Source organism: Gopherus flavomarginatus, chromosome 3 (assembly GCF_025201925.1).
Source record: "Gopherus flavomarginatus isolate rGopFla2 chromosome 3, rGopFla2.mat.asm, whole genome shotgun sequence".
Taxonomy (NCBI): Eukaryota; Metazoa; Chordata; order Testudines; family Testudinidae; genus Gopherus; species Gopherus flavomarginatus.
Window position 1 is genome coordinate 231,374,823 of NC_066619.1, and position 16,997 is coordinate 231,391,819.

At 39.9% G+C, this 16,997-nt stretch overlaps 2 protein-coding genes across 2 annotated transcripts; both read right to left on the minus strand.

Annotated features, from left to right (window-relative positions):
• Positions 1–1,615: 1,615 nt before the first annotated feature.
• On the minus strand, positions 1,616–15,212 carry TRMT9B (tRNA methyltransferase 9B (putative)). The gene is made up of 3 exons (XM_050947825.1): positions 15,051–15,212; positions 9,657–9,830; positions 1,616–5,283 (listed from the first exon to the last, which is right to left on the minus strand). The coding sequence occupies exons 1-3, from the start codon at positions 15,202–15,204 to the stop codon at positions 4,262–4,264; spliced, it is 1,350 nt and encodes a 449-aa protein (XP_050803782.1). The 5' UTR covers positions 15,205–15,212; the 3' UTR covers positions 1,616–4,261.
• Positions 4,262–16,177, minus strand: LOC127047391 (probable tRNA methyltransferase 9B). The gene is made up of 4 exons (XM_050945506.1): positions 16,095–16,177; positions 15,051–15,205; positions 9,657–9,830; positions 4,262–5,283 (listed from the first exon to the last, which is right to left on the minus strand). The coding sequence occupies exons 1-4, from the start codon at positions 16,175–16,177 to the stop codon at positions 4,262–4,264; spliced, it is 1,434 nt and encodes a 477-aa protein (XP_050801463.1).
• Between the last annotated feature and the right edge of the window lie 820 nt (positions 16,178–16,997).

The following is a 16,997-nucleotide window of genomic DNA, read 5'->3' on the forward strand; positions in this document are numbered from 1 at the left end:
GAAGGAAAATGAATTGTCTTTTGTAGAAAAACAATAGCTTTAGCACTTATAAATATTCACATTTACTCAAAAAAGGCAAAACGACATTTATCAAATATTGTATTTTTGTGTTCCATCAAAAATAAGTTTGTTCAATTGTAATATGTTTTTTATTGCAGGTGTCAGTTTAAATTACACATTTTAAGAGTTAAAATAGCAGCCATCATCAGTCAATTCAGACTGACAATGTTAAATATTAAATTAAACAGAAGGAAACTGGGCATCTTTCCTCTTCTGATCAAGATATCTCAAAGTACAGTTAAGGACAGCTTGGTGACCTAGGAACCAATTGAAGTCTGTGGGAGTTTTGGGCTTTAATGGAACCAGAATTTTAATTCTAGAACTTTCTATTACCAAACAGAAGACACAAATCCAAACTTCACTTTTTTTCCTGTTAAGGGCCAAATCCTGCAGTTCTGACATCAATGACAGTTTTATCTTAGTAAGTAGTATAGGAATTGTATTTATTTAATGTTAATTATGAGCTTCGCTATGGCATTCACAATTTGTTTGAACACATTAAGCTATGATCCTAAGCAAATAAGCACTGGGATCACATGTGTTTTTTTTTGGAAATGTCATGTTTCTCATGATAAGAGAGAATCATAGGATGAGATTCACAAAGGGACTTGGGTGTTGCAATGCTGAGAGTCAGCATGCCTAACTTTTAGGTGCCTAGAAAATCTCAAGAACATCACTGCAGTCCACAAAGCTGTTAGACAGGTGCATACAATGCATGGGGAGAGATAGGCACCTAAGAATGCATATAAAAAGCCAGCATGCTAGCCAACGGGAGATGCCAACCACAGTAGGTGTGCTAAGTACCTGCCCGCAACAGGGCTTATCTCTGCTAGTGATTAACAAATAGGAATCACTGTCCTGGAGTCAGGTCGCTTACGCACCTAAGGCAAGTCTTTCAGGAATGAGTTTGGAGCCTGCCTCACTCGGTACTAAACAGCAGGAGGAGGAGCTGGTGGTGGTGCCACCTGTAACTTTTACCCAGTGGTTAGTGCACAGGCCTGGAAAGTAGGAGACACCCAGGTTCAATTCCACCCTTTCTTCCAGAGGGGGAGAAAGAATTTAACTAGGTGTGTCCCACCTCGAAGGAGAGTGCACTGACCACAGAGATATGGTATATTCTGGGGTGTGGCTTCCTCTGTCTTTCCTGTTGGCGCTGTTCCATTGTGGATAAATAATGAAAAAGTGGTAGGACCTGAAGACTCTCACTTCTAGGGCAGATGCCCTGATCACTGGGGTACAGAATCAATCTCAGGGTACGTCCAGACTACCCGCCGTATCGGCGGGTTAAAATGGATTGCTCGGGGATCGATATATCGTGTCTAATCTAGACGCGATATATCAATCCCCGAGCGCGCTTATATCGATTCCGGAACTCCATCAACCCCAACGGAGTTCCGGAATCGACACGGAGCGCCGCGAACATCGATCCCGTGCCGTCTGGACGAGTGAGTAATCCGATCTTAGATATTCGACTTCAGCTACGTTATTCACGTAGCTGAAGTTGCGTATCTAAGATCGATTTCCCCCCCCTAGTGTGGACCAGCCCTAGGTCTCTCTCCAGCCCAATGACTGTTCCACTGTGGAGAAATACTTAAAAAATCATTGGGCTAGAGAGAGAGCAAGGGTGAAAATGTCAATGAACAGAAACTGTACAATAAGAAAAACCATGGAGGTCAGTCTATTTAGATAAATTTTAGCAAAAGAATATATATAATATATTATTAAACTTTATATCTGAGGCAGTTACATATAAAACATTTACACTTTTATTTCCATCAGGGTCTGTGATTGAACAAGCTAAAAGCTATGAATTTACATATTGTAGAATGGGTAACATTTCAAAAGCTTTACAGTAGTTTTGCTCTTGTTAAAACTTCTCTGATATGCAGTATCTCAAGTTCTTTACTGAGTAATTAGTCAGACATCTTAATTACCAAAGTCAAATTATAACATTCAGTTAAACTGCTGCAAATACAGAGGGACAGTCAATGAAGCCAATGGAACTATGCCATTTTACACCAGCTGAGGATGTGGCCTAGAGTAACTTCACTGACCAAATGTAGAATTTGGTCCTAAACCCACAGTGATGACATATGCAAACAGAGCCATCATTATGGCTCAGTCCTGCTCCCACTGATGTCAATTACAGTTTTGGTGCTGAATTCAGTGCCTCAAAGTCAGATTCTGATACCCCTACCCCTGCTAAGTAGCACCTTACTCCATAAGTAGTCCCAGCGAAATCAATCACATTACTTAAGGAGTAAAGTACTGCTCACTATAACAATGGGCTAATCTAGTATAATGTGAGTGTGATTGGATGCTGTGCTCAGCAAGAAAATTTACCACAGAGTGTAGGTAGTATTTTACTGAGGGTACATCTCTACTACAAGCACCATAGTGGCAAAGCCACAGTGCTGCAGCTATGCCGCTGTAATATAGACACTACAGTGACAGAAGAGATTTTTCTATCACTATTGTAAATCCAATCCCTTGAGCTGTGCTAGCTAGGGTTGTGGAATAATTCTTCCACTAGCTGCGTTTACAGTGGGGGTTGGGTTGACTTCACTGCAATTGCACTGGGCATGAAATGTTTCACAACCCTGAGCAATATAGCTAGGTTGACCTAAGTTTTAAGTGTAGATCAGACCTAAAAGAGGGAAATCTGCCCAAGACATCAGAGTTATCCTCTGGTCCTTTGAAAAATGGTTCTTTAGAGGCATCAGGGACCTTTTAATGTCCTATTTAAAATATGGAAGACGTATTTTAAGGATTTTTCTATTTGATTCATAATGTTTTATTCACATACTTGACTCATATCTTCTACATTTCTTAGGATATCTTTAAGAAAGTATATATTGTCATTATGTATATAAGCTGATCCAATACTATAGATAAATCTGTCTTTTAAACTAAGCAGAGATGCACTAGAATTATACTAGTTTTACATAGTGCTTCCATGTTTATCTCAAAAATATGCACACCTCAAATCCATTTGATTTTCTGTACTCTTTGTAAATAACAGTTATTAAAATTAGTCTCAGTGAACAGTATTTACAGATAAGCAAAATTTTTAAAACTTTAGAAAATAAATTAATGTATTTGTGGTAGAGAATACAGAAGACTCAGTCTCAACCCGTTAGCTCTGAGGCATAAACTAGATCAGCGGTTCTCAAACTGTGGGTAATGACCCAGTTTTAACAGGGTCACAAGGGCTGCCTTAGACTTGCTGGAGCCAGGGGCTGAAGCCAAAGCCCGAGCCCCACTGTCTGGGGCCAAAGCCTGAAGGCTTCAGCCTTGATCAGTGGTGCTGAGATTACAGGCCCCCTGCCTGTGGCTGCTGCCCTTGGGCTTTGACTTCCCTCCCTCCCACCCCATGGCAGTGAGGCTTTGGCCCCCAAACCCAGGGTGAAAGGGATCGGGCGAGCTCAGGCTTCGGTCCGCCCTCCTGGGGTCATGTAGTAATTTTTGTTGTCAGAAGGCGGTCATGGTGCAATGAAGTTTGAGAACTCCTGAACTAGATTGTTAAAAAAAACAAACCAAAATCTTGAACAAATGCAGCTGTCCCATTTGCTTCAGAATGCTAAGCACAAAGCACAGAATATTCACGGCTTGATCATGCAAACATTTATGCCTATGAGTAGCCCATCTTGAAGACCACAATTCATCAAAGTATTTAAACATGTGCTTAACTTAAAGCATGTATCCAAATTGGAACTTAGGCACATGTTTAAAGTTAAGCATGTCCTTAAGTTATTTGCTGAAGAAGCATGGACTGCTGAATCAGGACCCTACTGAGTAAAATTAACACGCATGCTTAAGTGTTTGCATTACCAAGCTTTACGTTTACATTGAGCAAATATTTCTCATAAAAGATGCCCTGATCCTTATCTTACAAAAATGTTTTGTTTATTTTTCAATACAAAAGTACATTTAAAAACTGAATCGTTTGCTAAAAGCAATATAAAACTCTTAAAAGCCTATCTTTGACAAAACGTAAGTATTGTTGTTTGCCTTTTACATTCTTATACACAGTATTTATAGATACATACAAAATGAAATCAGAAATGGATGGAACACAACTACATGAGACTCAAATTCCATTTTATATTGCAAAATTACAACACCACCACAGAACACCTTCAAGGAGCAGTGTTCAAAGTTTTCAATTTTCAAAGTTTTGTTTTATTTGCTGAGTTTGCAGTTATTTTGCTATTTTCTCTGCAATAATGCACCAGTTTCCATGATCATAGCAAGAACTAATAATATGAAGCTCAGGCACATTCTCCTCCAGTAAACAACATAGCTCTCCTTCCCGAAAAACATGATAATAACGCATGAAGGCTTTTGTATCCAATATGCCAACAACCTGGTCCTCAACAGCCATTGCTTCATCCAAAATAGAATCAGTGGAGTCAGTTGTTGAAGTTCTTTGAAAGAGTTTGCTAGTGGTAGACTTGCCATCTTCATCTCTACTATAAGTACAGTTGTTGTCCCCGTCTTCCACAGGACCACTCAGAAATGATGTTTCTTCATTCTTGCTCTGAACTACCCCATAGTGTTCTTCATTTAAATCCCTTATTACACCTGAGGCTATCATCCACTGTGGTCTTTTGACAGTCGCATTTTCCATAAACACTTCATCATCATCTAAACTTTGCTCTTTTAATAATGGCCCACAGTGACCTAAGTCTAAACTGCAGTGTCTTGACGGTTGAATGGATATGGTACTGTTTGCCCATCCTCCTACATTCTTCAGAGATTTCACCTTCTCAGTTTTCTTTCTTAAGGTTGATTCATCAAGGGATCTGGAGAAAAACCATGAACGAAAAGATTTCCCTAGAGCTCCGTAGAATCGATTTTCTTCTTCAGACATTTTCATGCAGCAGGTTTTGGGTAAGCAATGGTCTGTACTGTGGGAAGTTTTTGTATCAAGTTCCTGTTTAAGATTAATTGGGTAGCTGCATTCAGAGCCTACTAGTTGCTGTGGGTGTTTTTTTACAGTATGTTCAAGATCACTCTTATGTCCAAACTGATTTGATTCTGAAAGAAGCCGGGAGCACAAGTCCCTATTCCATGGAACAAATACATCTTGTTTTTCAAAGCGACGATTTTTTTGTTCCATAGCCCAAACATAAATCATGATCTGACCTCCAGGTATCAACACCCTTGCCATTTCTTTTATTGCTTTGATTCTTCTTTGTTTAGTTGAGAAATGGTGAATCACTGTGAAGGAAGGAAAGGCATTTCAACTTAGATATTGCTACTGTTTTTTAAAATAATCTTCAGTAAATTTAGTGCCCATGAAAGATTTCAGCTGACATTGCTGGAAACATAAATCCTTCATCTAGCCACAGAACAAGTACAGCAGAAGGTAATAACTGTACAAACCTTCTCCATACTTTCCTAACAATGTGCCTTAACTACAGCTAGTCAGAAAACTTTGATAGAATCACTTGCCATCAGAAAATGCAGTTCCATCGAAATAGAAATAATTGGTAAAATCATGTCAATTTTGCAGAAATTTCACTTTGGAGAAAAACTGAAAAAATTCCAACAATGTCAAAATCTCAACGTTTTCAAAATGAAACATTTTGATTTTTGAATTAATTTTTGTTTTAAACTTTTTTATATTGTACTATAACATTTTAAATCAAAATCAAAACAAAACTTGTCACTAGCCACAATCCAGAACAAGAATTTTTTTCAGAATTTTCCTTTGTGAAGAATTTAGAAATTTTACAGGTTTGTTCCAATTTGAAACAAAGCCAAATTGTGAGGTCTCAAAATACTTCATGAAATGGAATTTCCATCCTCTGCCCAGATCTCAACGTAATCATGTCCTGAGTGGAGCACTTCTAGCCACGAGTGGCTAGTTGAGACTCCCCGGCCCATTCAACCACTGGATTTCTGATTAATTAAATTAAACTGTCTCAAATATGCAAATTGTTTGGAGGATGATAACCAAAGATGTCTGAATACTAAACTAATATCACTTCAGAATAATATGTTTTAATTTAGATACATTTAAAATATGTCTATCCAAACCTCCAGGTGGATATATAATATATTAATGAAAAATCTGTACAATATATGAATTGGACTAGTGTACAAAACTAAAAACATGCTAACTCCTCTCCATGAACTGAATTGCCCATTGAGTCTACTCTCCTTTTTACAGAAGATGCCTGGGAGAACCAACAAGCTTTGCAATATGACCTGAAAGCCACCATTTCCAGGCTTTGGTTGAATAAGGAAAGGAAGTTGTGAGCACATCATTGAGAATGCCTTACCCTAATTTGAACAAGGGCTCTCTTGGCTCAAGAACCTGACCTGTTCACATCTGCTAACATATCGCACAGTATAAGAGACAGACTGAGGTAGGCAAAGACCCAGACCACTTGAGGATTTACACATAAAAGCCAACACCTTAAATTTCATCCAGAAATCAGCTGTTCACAGAGTACAGGAGTAATGTGCTTCTTATTGAGTTGCCAAATTCTGAACTAACCACAATTTCTGACTGGTTTTAAGGTGTAGCCCCATATAAAGCACACTGCAATCATCATATGTGCATCTCACCCCAGTTAGTTGTGTCTTAATTTGTCAAAAAGCATGGTTAAGATGTGCAAATGAGTGTGCAACCTTCTTGCCAAGTGCTAATGATAAAACCCTACTGACGTTAACTGGACAACTAGGAGCAGCTGAGGACTCAATATTATACCTAGTAACAAACAGTGAACATGGTCCCTCAATAAGGCGTTCTACTATTCCTCCCCCCACCTTGTCAGCACTGTCTCACTCTGATGTAGATCAAGGCTCAACCAGCTCAGTTTCTTAGACACTGAGATCAGATGAGACAGAGACATAGAGCAGAGTGAATGTCTCATACTGAACACACTTCAGGTAAATGTTATCAAAGGCAACTGACAGAACTGAAAAAATCAGGATGGATATTTGATCTTTGTCTATCACCAGGAACAGATAATCAGCCAACACAATCTGTGCAGTCCCTGTCTGAAAGAGATTCAGGTAATGGGTCAAATTCTCTTCCTGGCTAAAATGGCATAATCCCCTTGGTGGTCACATAGCCAAACATGTTTTGTCAATGGGATTCTGCCAGTGTCAGCCAGAAGAGAATTTGACCCATTACACAAATCTTTTCCAGTCTCCAAAAGTGGAAGGAAAAACAGTTAGTCTGGAATTGGATGAACATCAAATCTCAGAGCATCTAGGCTTAAAATTCATTATTGTTATCTGTACAAAAATGTGATTAGCACATTTATTCGTGACAGGATAACAACTGACATAAATATTATATAAGCAGGCAGCTCTTTGAGATAGATTTGCTATCAGTGGGATTATGCCAGGGTAGCAGAGAGTTGAATCTGACCTACTGTCTTATAAGTAGGAAAATGAAAGCAAAGAGGTAAATCTTGTTAGCATGTTAGTCAGTCTCTTGTCCTCTACGCTTCTGAGCATATTGAAGCAATGCATTTTACTCACAGCATATGGAGTAATTTCTTGGTGGTAATGTAAGACATGTCTACACTGCAATTAAACACCTGCAGCTGGTCCATTTCAGCTGACTTGGGCTGACAGGATCCCAGAGCCTGGGCTACAGTCTGAGTCGGAACATCTACGCTGCAATTAAACAGCCCTTTAGCCTGAGTGCTGTGAGCCTGAGTAAACTGACCTAGGTCAGCCATGGGTGTATAATTACAGTATAGACATATCAACAGAGTGATCAACTTGGGTGTCCCAGTTCCTGGAGTCTGGTCTGAGCCTCTAGGGGTCCTCCCAAAGGGCTACAACTAAGATGGCTACCAAAGCCCTCTGATACCATTCCTAGAATGCTTTGAGTCAGGGTTGGTACAGAAGGAACTAAAAAACCCTGCTGGAGCCAAGTATGGAGGCATGGGGTAATCTGGACAAGCGGTCCAGGGGACCAACGGCACATCAGGACTGCATAGTGCCGAGCAAGTTAATGGGGGAAAGGGAAGCCTGCCCCCCAAAAAGAGAGGGCATTTTGATTTTGGATGGGAAGCTAAGGGAGAGACAGCACAGCTTATGGAGTTCCTGCTAAATTTTCTCTTCCTCCAAACACAGTTTTTGTACTGTTCTGAGACACTAGCTGCATGGATCAGGTAGCTCTAGCATAGCAGTGCCCAGCATATAGGTAGATAGATGGGAGAGGGAGAGAGGGAGAGCTCTGAAGCTGGCATCAGCTACCAAAAGCCAGCCAAGACCCAAGGACAATTCCAAACCAGGGAACCACTGAGCCCTAGGAAGTCAGGAGAGGGCTCTGCCACAACTAGGGATGAAGAACAAGTAAAGTGATTTTTGTTTAAACTGGGCAACACACACTACAGCACCTGCACACCCCATCTGAGGACTCACAACCTCAGCCATACCATCCACCTCAGGTAAGCGTTAGGGAGGAGTTTGTGAGCATTAGGAGATGAGGAATTGGCTTATTTATAAATGCTGGTTAATTATTAGTTAACCTTAATCACTTTCTTCCCCAGATCCTATTTTCCTCTTCTCAATAAAGTTCTCTCCTTTGTTATGCTGTTATTTTGGGGTATTATTCCTTTTGCTGGGGTTTGTTTTAGTTACTTTATTGTCCCCTGTGTTCTGGGCTTTACCCTTCTTGTCAGCTTGTAGTATCATCATGGATTTCTCAAGGGGCAGCACCCTTTTTCTCAAGCATGGGGAGAAATCACTCTGAGTGGAGACACCAGGCATCAAGAAAGGAACCCAAGACCCAGCCAGCAAAAGCAAAGGAAAAAGCCACTCCCAATATTAGTGATATCAAGCACCTGGGAGAGAAGAGGAAGGAAACTTAAGACACGCTTTGGAGGAGAGGGCTACATTTTTTTTTCCCATATTTCATTATTTTGATATAAGAACCTGTCAGCAGCTGTGTGATGGTAATATGGCACACTACAATACCATTGTAGGTTAGTACTAAAAACATTGTAAAATAAATCCAGGGAAGAATATTGTTAAAAATATCATCCAAAATGCCCTTCCCTCATCTGTTCCTCTTATATTTATATATACAAGAGGACATGGGCAATACATTCAAAAATGAAACTCAACAGGACTTAGGCATCTAAGTTCCTTAGGTGGTTTTGAACTTTTACCCCATGTCTGCTCCAGAAAAAATGCATATTCTTAACACATGCTAGTTAAGGTGAGTTGTAGATTTGACATGTTGTTGGTCAAGGTAGACCTGGGGAATCCGGGAAAGAGTTTGCCTTGACTAGCTACATGTTTTAAAATTACAGCTTGACTTGCTTACACTAGGATTTTAACACACATTAGTTTACACACATTAAAAACAAAACTTTATTCCTAGTATGTACAAGGCCACAAAAATAAATGGTAGTCAATGTCATTGTTATGAAATTAAACTGAACACATTTTCGTTCTCAAGTTTCCTATCATGAAACTCCATTTTATAAGATTTAAAAGAAAACTGCGTGGTTTAAAAATAACCATGACAATGAGATGTAAGAAGCAACTGAAAAAACTATCCAAAATATTTCATGTTTATTTTGGAACTGAACAAACATTCTACTGTATTCTCTTACCTCCGATGGAGATGATTGCATTGAAGCACTGATCCCTAAGGGGAAGATTAAGGTTGTCACATACCGAGACTTCACAGCCTTTCTTCCTTGCAATATTTATCAAAGGTTCGCAGTAATCACAGCCCAGATTAAACACCTGACTGTTGATATTGAGATACTTTCCAGTCCCACATCCTACAAAACAATAAGCTTTATTACACAGGAAGCAACCTATTATGAAATTCCTTCACCCCACCTCTCATCCCTCATGGAAAAGTGAAAACACTTTGTGCCAAAATAGTCTTGTAAATCTTTTAATTTTAAAACTATCCTAGAAAATGCAATGATCCTGCTTCATTCCCACTGAAATCATTTTGTCTCTGTAAAATTATATATTAACATCATCAGACATGTAATGGTATTTATAACAGCAACATGAAAGCTTTGTAAATTCATGGCACAGTGGTACAGATCATCAATAAATCATGAACAAAATTAAAGGCCAAAATTCTCCTCTTCAATCCACAATGTATATATTTACTCAGGATACAAAGTTTCTTCTGATGTCAATGGAAGTACTGCACATGCAACTACACCCTAAAAACTAGACCGCGCAATGGATTTCTCTTTGGATGGGCTGGGGAGGTAGAGGAAAAAGGAATCCTCCCCCAACAACCCATGCACTACTCTGCAGCACAGCTGCTACTGCACACATTCCTAATGCAGCCCCTTCATGAGGAGTGAGGGAGCAAACAGGAGGATCAATGAAGTAGTGGCTCCTTCAGCCCTGTCCCTGATCTCCACCCTGTAGCCATTGTTGAGTAAGCTCCATGCCATATGTGCCACCCTCCAGGAACCTAGGAATATTGCCCTGCATGTTGTGCAACAGTTCTACTGCCAGTGAGATCTCTGTGGTTGCAGAGGAGATGGCAGGATTTGCCCCAGACTGCTGAATACGGATCTGCAGCATAGATGAGAGAGGACAATTTTAACTTCCAAACACAGACTTGAAAATGACCAAAGTTCAATGGTTTCTATGCAACAGAGAACTATTTCAGTGTTACAGGCACATCCTCTTTCTGTTATTGTTTCAACAACTTCACATTTGTATGTGTAATTGGCATCTATACAATGTGTCTTCTACCTGCAAGTATGGTAAGAAATATTTAAGGATCAGTGCTGTTCTAAATTCAGAGTGCTCTTCAATATCATATGCATTACAGGCACTTTTCAAAATTAGATTAAGAAACATTCAGCACAGTTATGGGTCAGTGGTACAGAACAGTATCTGAAAGTTTACACCCTAAAGGCAGGGGAACAGCTAGGCAAAGAGAACCATTTTATTCTTAGTAATTAAATTTAAAGGCCTGAGTTATCATTAGAAACAGCATTGCAGCTTGCAGCCCTGCTGCTTTCATTGATGATAATGTGCAACATTATCTACAAAGACAGCACAGGAACTGTGAGAGAACAGCAGAACACTCGAAGTGGTAAAAAAGAGCACATTGCTAGAGCAAAAATCCAGCATTATTCCTAAGAATAATGCTCAAGAGAAATGAAAGAGACTAATATATTAAAGCAGTTCAAAGAAAATATGAGATGAAAAATTAAGATATGCATGTTAATAAGAGAGGGGGAGTTGTTAAATCAGAACAAAAGTATAACTGATTATTGTTAGTAGCATGAACACTCAATTAAAATGTAAATTGTGTGTATATTGATTAAAATGTTTTAATTCAGTTAATTGAAAGGCAGTTTTTGCAGAAGAGTTTTTATAATCTCAGTGCATACTCTGGAATAAGGGAACAAAAAATACTGTTGTGCTACCAACAAATGTTTCTATTGTAATAATTGCGAGCCTGACTAGTGGAAAATGGGTGTAGGTTCATGAATTGCTACAATGACTTGTTATATAAAATTGTTTAAGAAAAGCTCTAAGAAGGAGAAGAAAGACTGAATTACTTTAAACAGAAAATGTTTACTGATACCAGTCAACTACTTTGTTAAGATTATGACTCGTAAAAAATAGGAATTAAGGGACAGGAAATCAAGGGACCAAAATTGGTGCTTCAGAAATTAGGCCTTATTGTTAGGCAAAATAATTAGAGGACGGCCCAATCCACCCATCGCCCTTAAATAGAGGCTTGAAGGAGAAAAAGGAACTTTTACCATCACAGCAGGTGCAGCAGCAGGATTGTTGCCATGACATCAGACCTTAATAGTCTGTGGGGAAGGTGGACCATCATCACTTCATCAGTGAGGATCCCAGCCTAATACATAATAATAGAGATCCCACTCTGTCTCCCCTCCCTCATGTGTCCCTTTTCGTCCCCCATTATCTTCCTCCTGTCCTACCTCTCAGTCTCTCGGCTTTTCGCCTGACCCTGAAATCAACTGTATTGTACAGCATCAGCATGGCGAGATAAGATGGCCAATCCAGTTCTGCTCAGCCTGAGAAGGACCACTGAAGCTGAGATGATGTCCCTGATCAGAAAGGAGAGCCAGGATACAGAACAACAGCTGTCATGGCTGATCAACCAGCCCAATGCATCTATCAGTGACTGAGCAGTCACCCTATATCCTAAGAACCTCAACAAAGCTATATTTCCCCTTGTGTCTCAGTTTTTTTGAAAGTGGGATGGTGACTATCATTCCCAATTAAGATTTGAACAACAGAACTAACTTTCTTCCCCACCAAGAAGGACTGTTTGGCAGAATAAAAGACTCTAACCCTATATTCACCCTCTTTAAAAGAGCATTTGATAGGTTTCAAGTTTGTTTTGCAGCATCACTCAATTTCAGTTTTAATGTTTTTTGCCTTGTTTTGTTTCTTTTCCTTTTGTGTGTTTTTATTGGTATGTTTCTAACCTTTGGCATGAATTTTATAGTATGTTTGCCAGGGCACTAAGCAGGCTGAGGTCTCTATATATGAACCAAACCATGAATCTTCTTTAACACTGATTAATGTTAAACAGTGACAGGGTCATGTTAATACCTTTGACTCTTTAGGCCCTTTATTCCATCTAAATTGATTCAACGGTTCTTAGTTCCACATTAGAATGAAACTTAATATTGCTAACCCCTCTAGCGCCCCATGATACTGTATGTACATGGTATTAATTTGTAATAGTATTTAGTAATAAGGCAATACGTGGGCAGTTCCTTTTTATGAAGCTGTAGTACAATCGGCCACCTCACATGCACTCCTCATGGCTGGGATGCCTCTGCAGTGCCCTGCCTCAGTTTACCTCTTGGTTCCTCAATAAACTTAAAAAGAGGCTTTCACAAGTCTAGTAAGAGTCTTTCTTGGGGTCTGATTTTCTTAACAAAGTTCCAAAACAAACCCAAGAACTCTTAAGCAAGGCACTGCCCCCCCCCCCCGAGGTATTGTCTCTTACTGCTCTCTAAGACACTGGAAAAAACACAAGCCCTGCTGTCCCTTCTTTGTCTCTCCCCAGGGAAAAACAAAACTTCCAGCTGCGTCTTTGTACCCAGCCACAACTCCCTTTCTTTGAGATCACTGCAGGAGCGACTCTCTTCCTGCAACTTTACTCTGTCATCCCTCTTGGCTATTCACAGGTCTCTGTGTTTCTACCCCCTCAGAGCCTGGTTCAGTCACATGACCACCTGTCATACGCCTTGATTCATACTCTCCACCTGGGGAAGTAAATAGCTGGGTCACAGGTGGGCTGAGACCTATCTCCCTTTAGCAGGGCCAGCCACCATGTGACAGAAGCAATAATCGATTCCTAGGTAAACAAATTACAAGATCAAACGCTGAGTAAGTTACCCTGATGAGGGAACAATATGAAGATCATGGACCAAGGGGCATCCCATCCTATTATCATTAATATGCTATGTGTAAAACAAACAAAAAAAGTTTTTTAACAAAAAATGTCATGTTAAATAAAGAGGATTTCAGCATTCTAGGCTTTCAATCAACATATCTACTCTCAAAAGCACTCAAATATTTAAAAGAAGAAGAAAAAATGAATACATAAAAGTACTCTGAGATCTCTGTGATTAGGACCAGTTTAAAAAAAGTGAACTCCACCACCAGCTCCTTTCCCAGTTTTCCCTGACACCACTGATCAGTTATGCATCTCAAGAGAACTCACATCAGGTGAATTGCTCATAAATATGCTCAGGACAGACAGAAATACTGACCTGTTCATCTAGAAACTATATTCTTAGTATCTTAACTGGTGGATTTGTGTGGCACTGATGCCAGATCCTCTAAGGTAGTTAGTCACCTAACTCCCACTGGCGCCTAACTACCTTTGAGAATCTGGACCTGACTCTGTAGCCTAATGTACAGGGCATCCTCTTTGGACAACATGATGTCCAGGAGACACTAGAGCAAAGTAAAAAGTGTCCACAGGTTTAGTTTCAAGCTTTTGCAAGTGAAAAGACATTATAACTGAAAATTGTGCTGGCACAAGGCAAAACAAAATAAAACCCTAAGCTTTATACAAGGCCTGGATCTTTTAGGCATCATAAGCCCTGGCTTGATTAAAATATACATAGAAGTACTCTGAGTACATCAGGCCAGGCTCAGGGGTATTATTATGCTTATTTTGTAGGCATGTGCCTTCACTGTCAGGGGTATTGTAACCTGGAGCACAAGATCACAGCACCACTCAGGCTTCCCGCCATCAATAGTGTTGAATCATAGAATATCAGGGTTGGAAGGGACCTCAAAAGGTCATCTAGTCCAACCCCCTGCTCAAAGCAGGACTAATCCCCAGACAGATTTTTACCCCAGCTCCCTAAATGGATTGAAGTCACAATCCTGGGTTTAGCAGGTCAATGCTCAAACCACTGAGCTGTAGGGAGTGACTTGCCCACCCTAGCTGGGCTCCAGTCCCACTGTTGCTGCCACTGGCATCATTGCACTGGGTCTGAGGTGACCTGCCAGGCAGACAGCCTGTAGGTATGAGCAGGGGTGGGGGTTAGCAATACTGCTCCCACCAGCAGTGGGACTGGGAGAGGCAGGATTGGGCACGGCCACCCTGTGGGGAGGGTTGCGACCTCACAAGCCTGGGCCCTCTCTGACATCCCCATTCCTTCCTTGGAGCCCCCATCCCCACACACGTTGAATTGGGAGGCTACATCCGCCCCAGGTTTCCTCAGTTTGGGAAAGGCCGAAGGGCAATTTTTTGAATAGTGATTTGTTCCATTAAGTTTGAAATACTGAAAAGGTGAACTTCACACTGTTTTAGAAAACAAACAGTATGCATTTTGGTAAAGGGTAGACATTCCTCTCAATTTGATTTTCGGGGACTGTATGTCCATTACCTCTTTTGCTGTTAAGAATATCCCTACACACTAGATTTCAAGGACAAGTATGATAAACATAATGTGTAAAACAAATGATGACATATGATTTTTCATTCAATAAATATAGTAACTTACCTATATCAGCAATGAGACTGCCAGGCTTCTGCTCCAACAGAAACTGACGAACACGAGGCCATGCTTTGCTCTGCAGGTCATTAAAATAGGAGGCTGTGCTTTCATACACACTATGTACATGCTGATTTTCCAGCTGAGTAGCCTCATGTTCCATCCTGAATACAGCATAAGACATAATAGACAAATATGACATACAGAACACAAATTGTAGTAGCACAGATTGTAAATGTTTGTAGTATTTTACAAGTCATGCCTCTATAAATTCACATTTATAAAATTACAAAACTCATTTATAGAGTGCCTTTTCATCACAGAGGGTCAGTTACTGTGCCACTGAAGTCAGTAGGAGTTTTGCCATTGACTTCAGTGGGTATAGGATTATGCCCAAAGAGTATCATGCAATAACATGTGTACTGGGATTCATACCTACAGGATAATTTCACCAATGAAATGCAGGCACACATGGGGTGGAACACATCAGAGGTTTCACAATGCACAGCAACATTACACAATAGTTTAGGGCACAAAGTGAAGAATACTCTCTCCAATTGAAACTACAGGTAAATTTAGGTAGGCAGAATGTAATAACCTGAACTGAAATTTGGCCAGGACATTAACACTAAAACACTTAAACCAATAGACCCCGGTCGTCAGCAGGCAGGATTGAACCCCTGGGGCCTCTGGAGCTTAGTGCATGAGCCTCTACCACATAAGCTAAAAGCTAACTGGCTGTTAGCTAAGGCTGTATAGCAAACTCATTAATCTCTCTCCGTAAGTGGTCCTGGTGCCACTAGATGGGACAGAACACTACTTACGGAGAGAGGTGTGGGGGTTACACATGCAAAAAAGGGAAATCTCTAATGCTCTAGAGCTAGTTGGAGAATTTTCATCAAAACAAAGTTTCAACAAAAATTATGATTTTTTTCCATTTTCTACTCAGTTTAGTAAGGATCTCAATATTATGACTCATCTCAAAGATGGCACTTTCAACAGCATAGTGCTCCTAAGGCCATGCTGGATGGGTACAGAGTCACAGAGAAGTACCTCCACTGAATCATCACCATTACTTTTTTGCAGTACCCTTGATTTTTCCTGATGTTCTCCAATCCAGGTATCCACCAGGCCATCATTCTTTATCTCCTGAGGCCTAATGAGATTACAGGCCAAGATGTTATGGTTGCAAGCATTTATATGGCATTCTTCATATTTACTCACGTTACTGATGGCCTGTTCAGGAATTACTCCTCCACATCAGAAAAACAGGACTCATTAATCATCTAGTATTTTTATCTAAGTAGTCAGCAGAAAACTAAAGCCTGTTTAGACATCTCCCCTGAAGAATCAAGTAATATATTGTATAGATGAAAACACCAAAGTGATTCATTTGGTTGCATTTGAAAATGTCAGAAATCACACCTGACACTTGACATATAACACATTCCTCTGGATTTTCTTTGATTTTCAGGTACTGTTTGTCTCTGGAATCATCTTCTACCTATCCTCTTTACTGTTGCAATAACTTATTAAAAGATAGGATTAAAACAGCAAAACAAAATGGTGTGTGTAATAATGTAAATTATGTAAGGCCCTGATCCTGCAACACTTTAAATGTGTATGTGAAAGTAGAATGAATTATGTTGTAAAAATAAGAATGGATTAAAGAAATGTTGTATGTACCTTTAAGCAGAAATAAGAAATGTTGAAATACAGGTGCCAGGAAAAGAAACATTAGGCATAAACAAGGGTGCTAATGGCAAAACATTAACAGAAGATCGGTAGTAGTTCGTAAGGAAATAAGATATGCATGCCTAGCCCAGGTAAACTTATCAGATTCTGCTTCCTTTGTTATCTTGTTAAGTGCTCAGCCTTTTATCTGTATAAATAAGATAGTTTGTGTCTTGCATGGTGCTCACATTATCTGGGTGTTATTAGCAGAGCGCTGTGCTA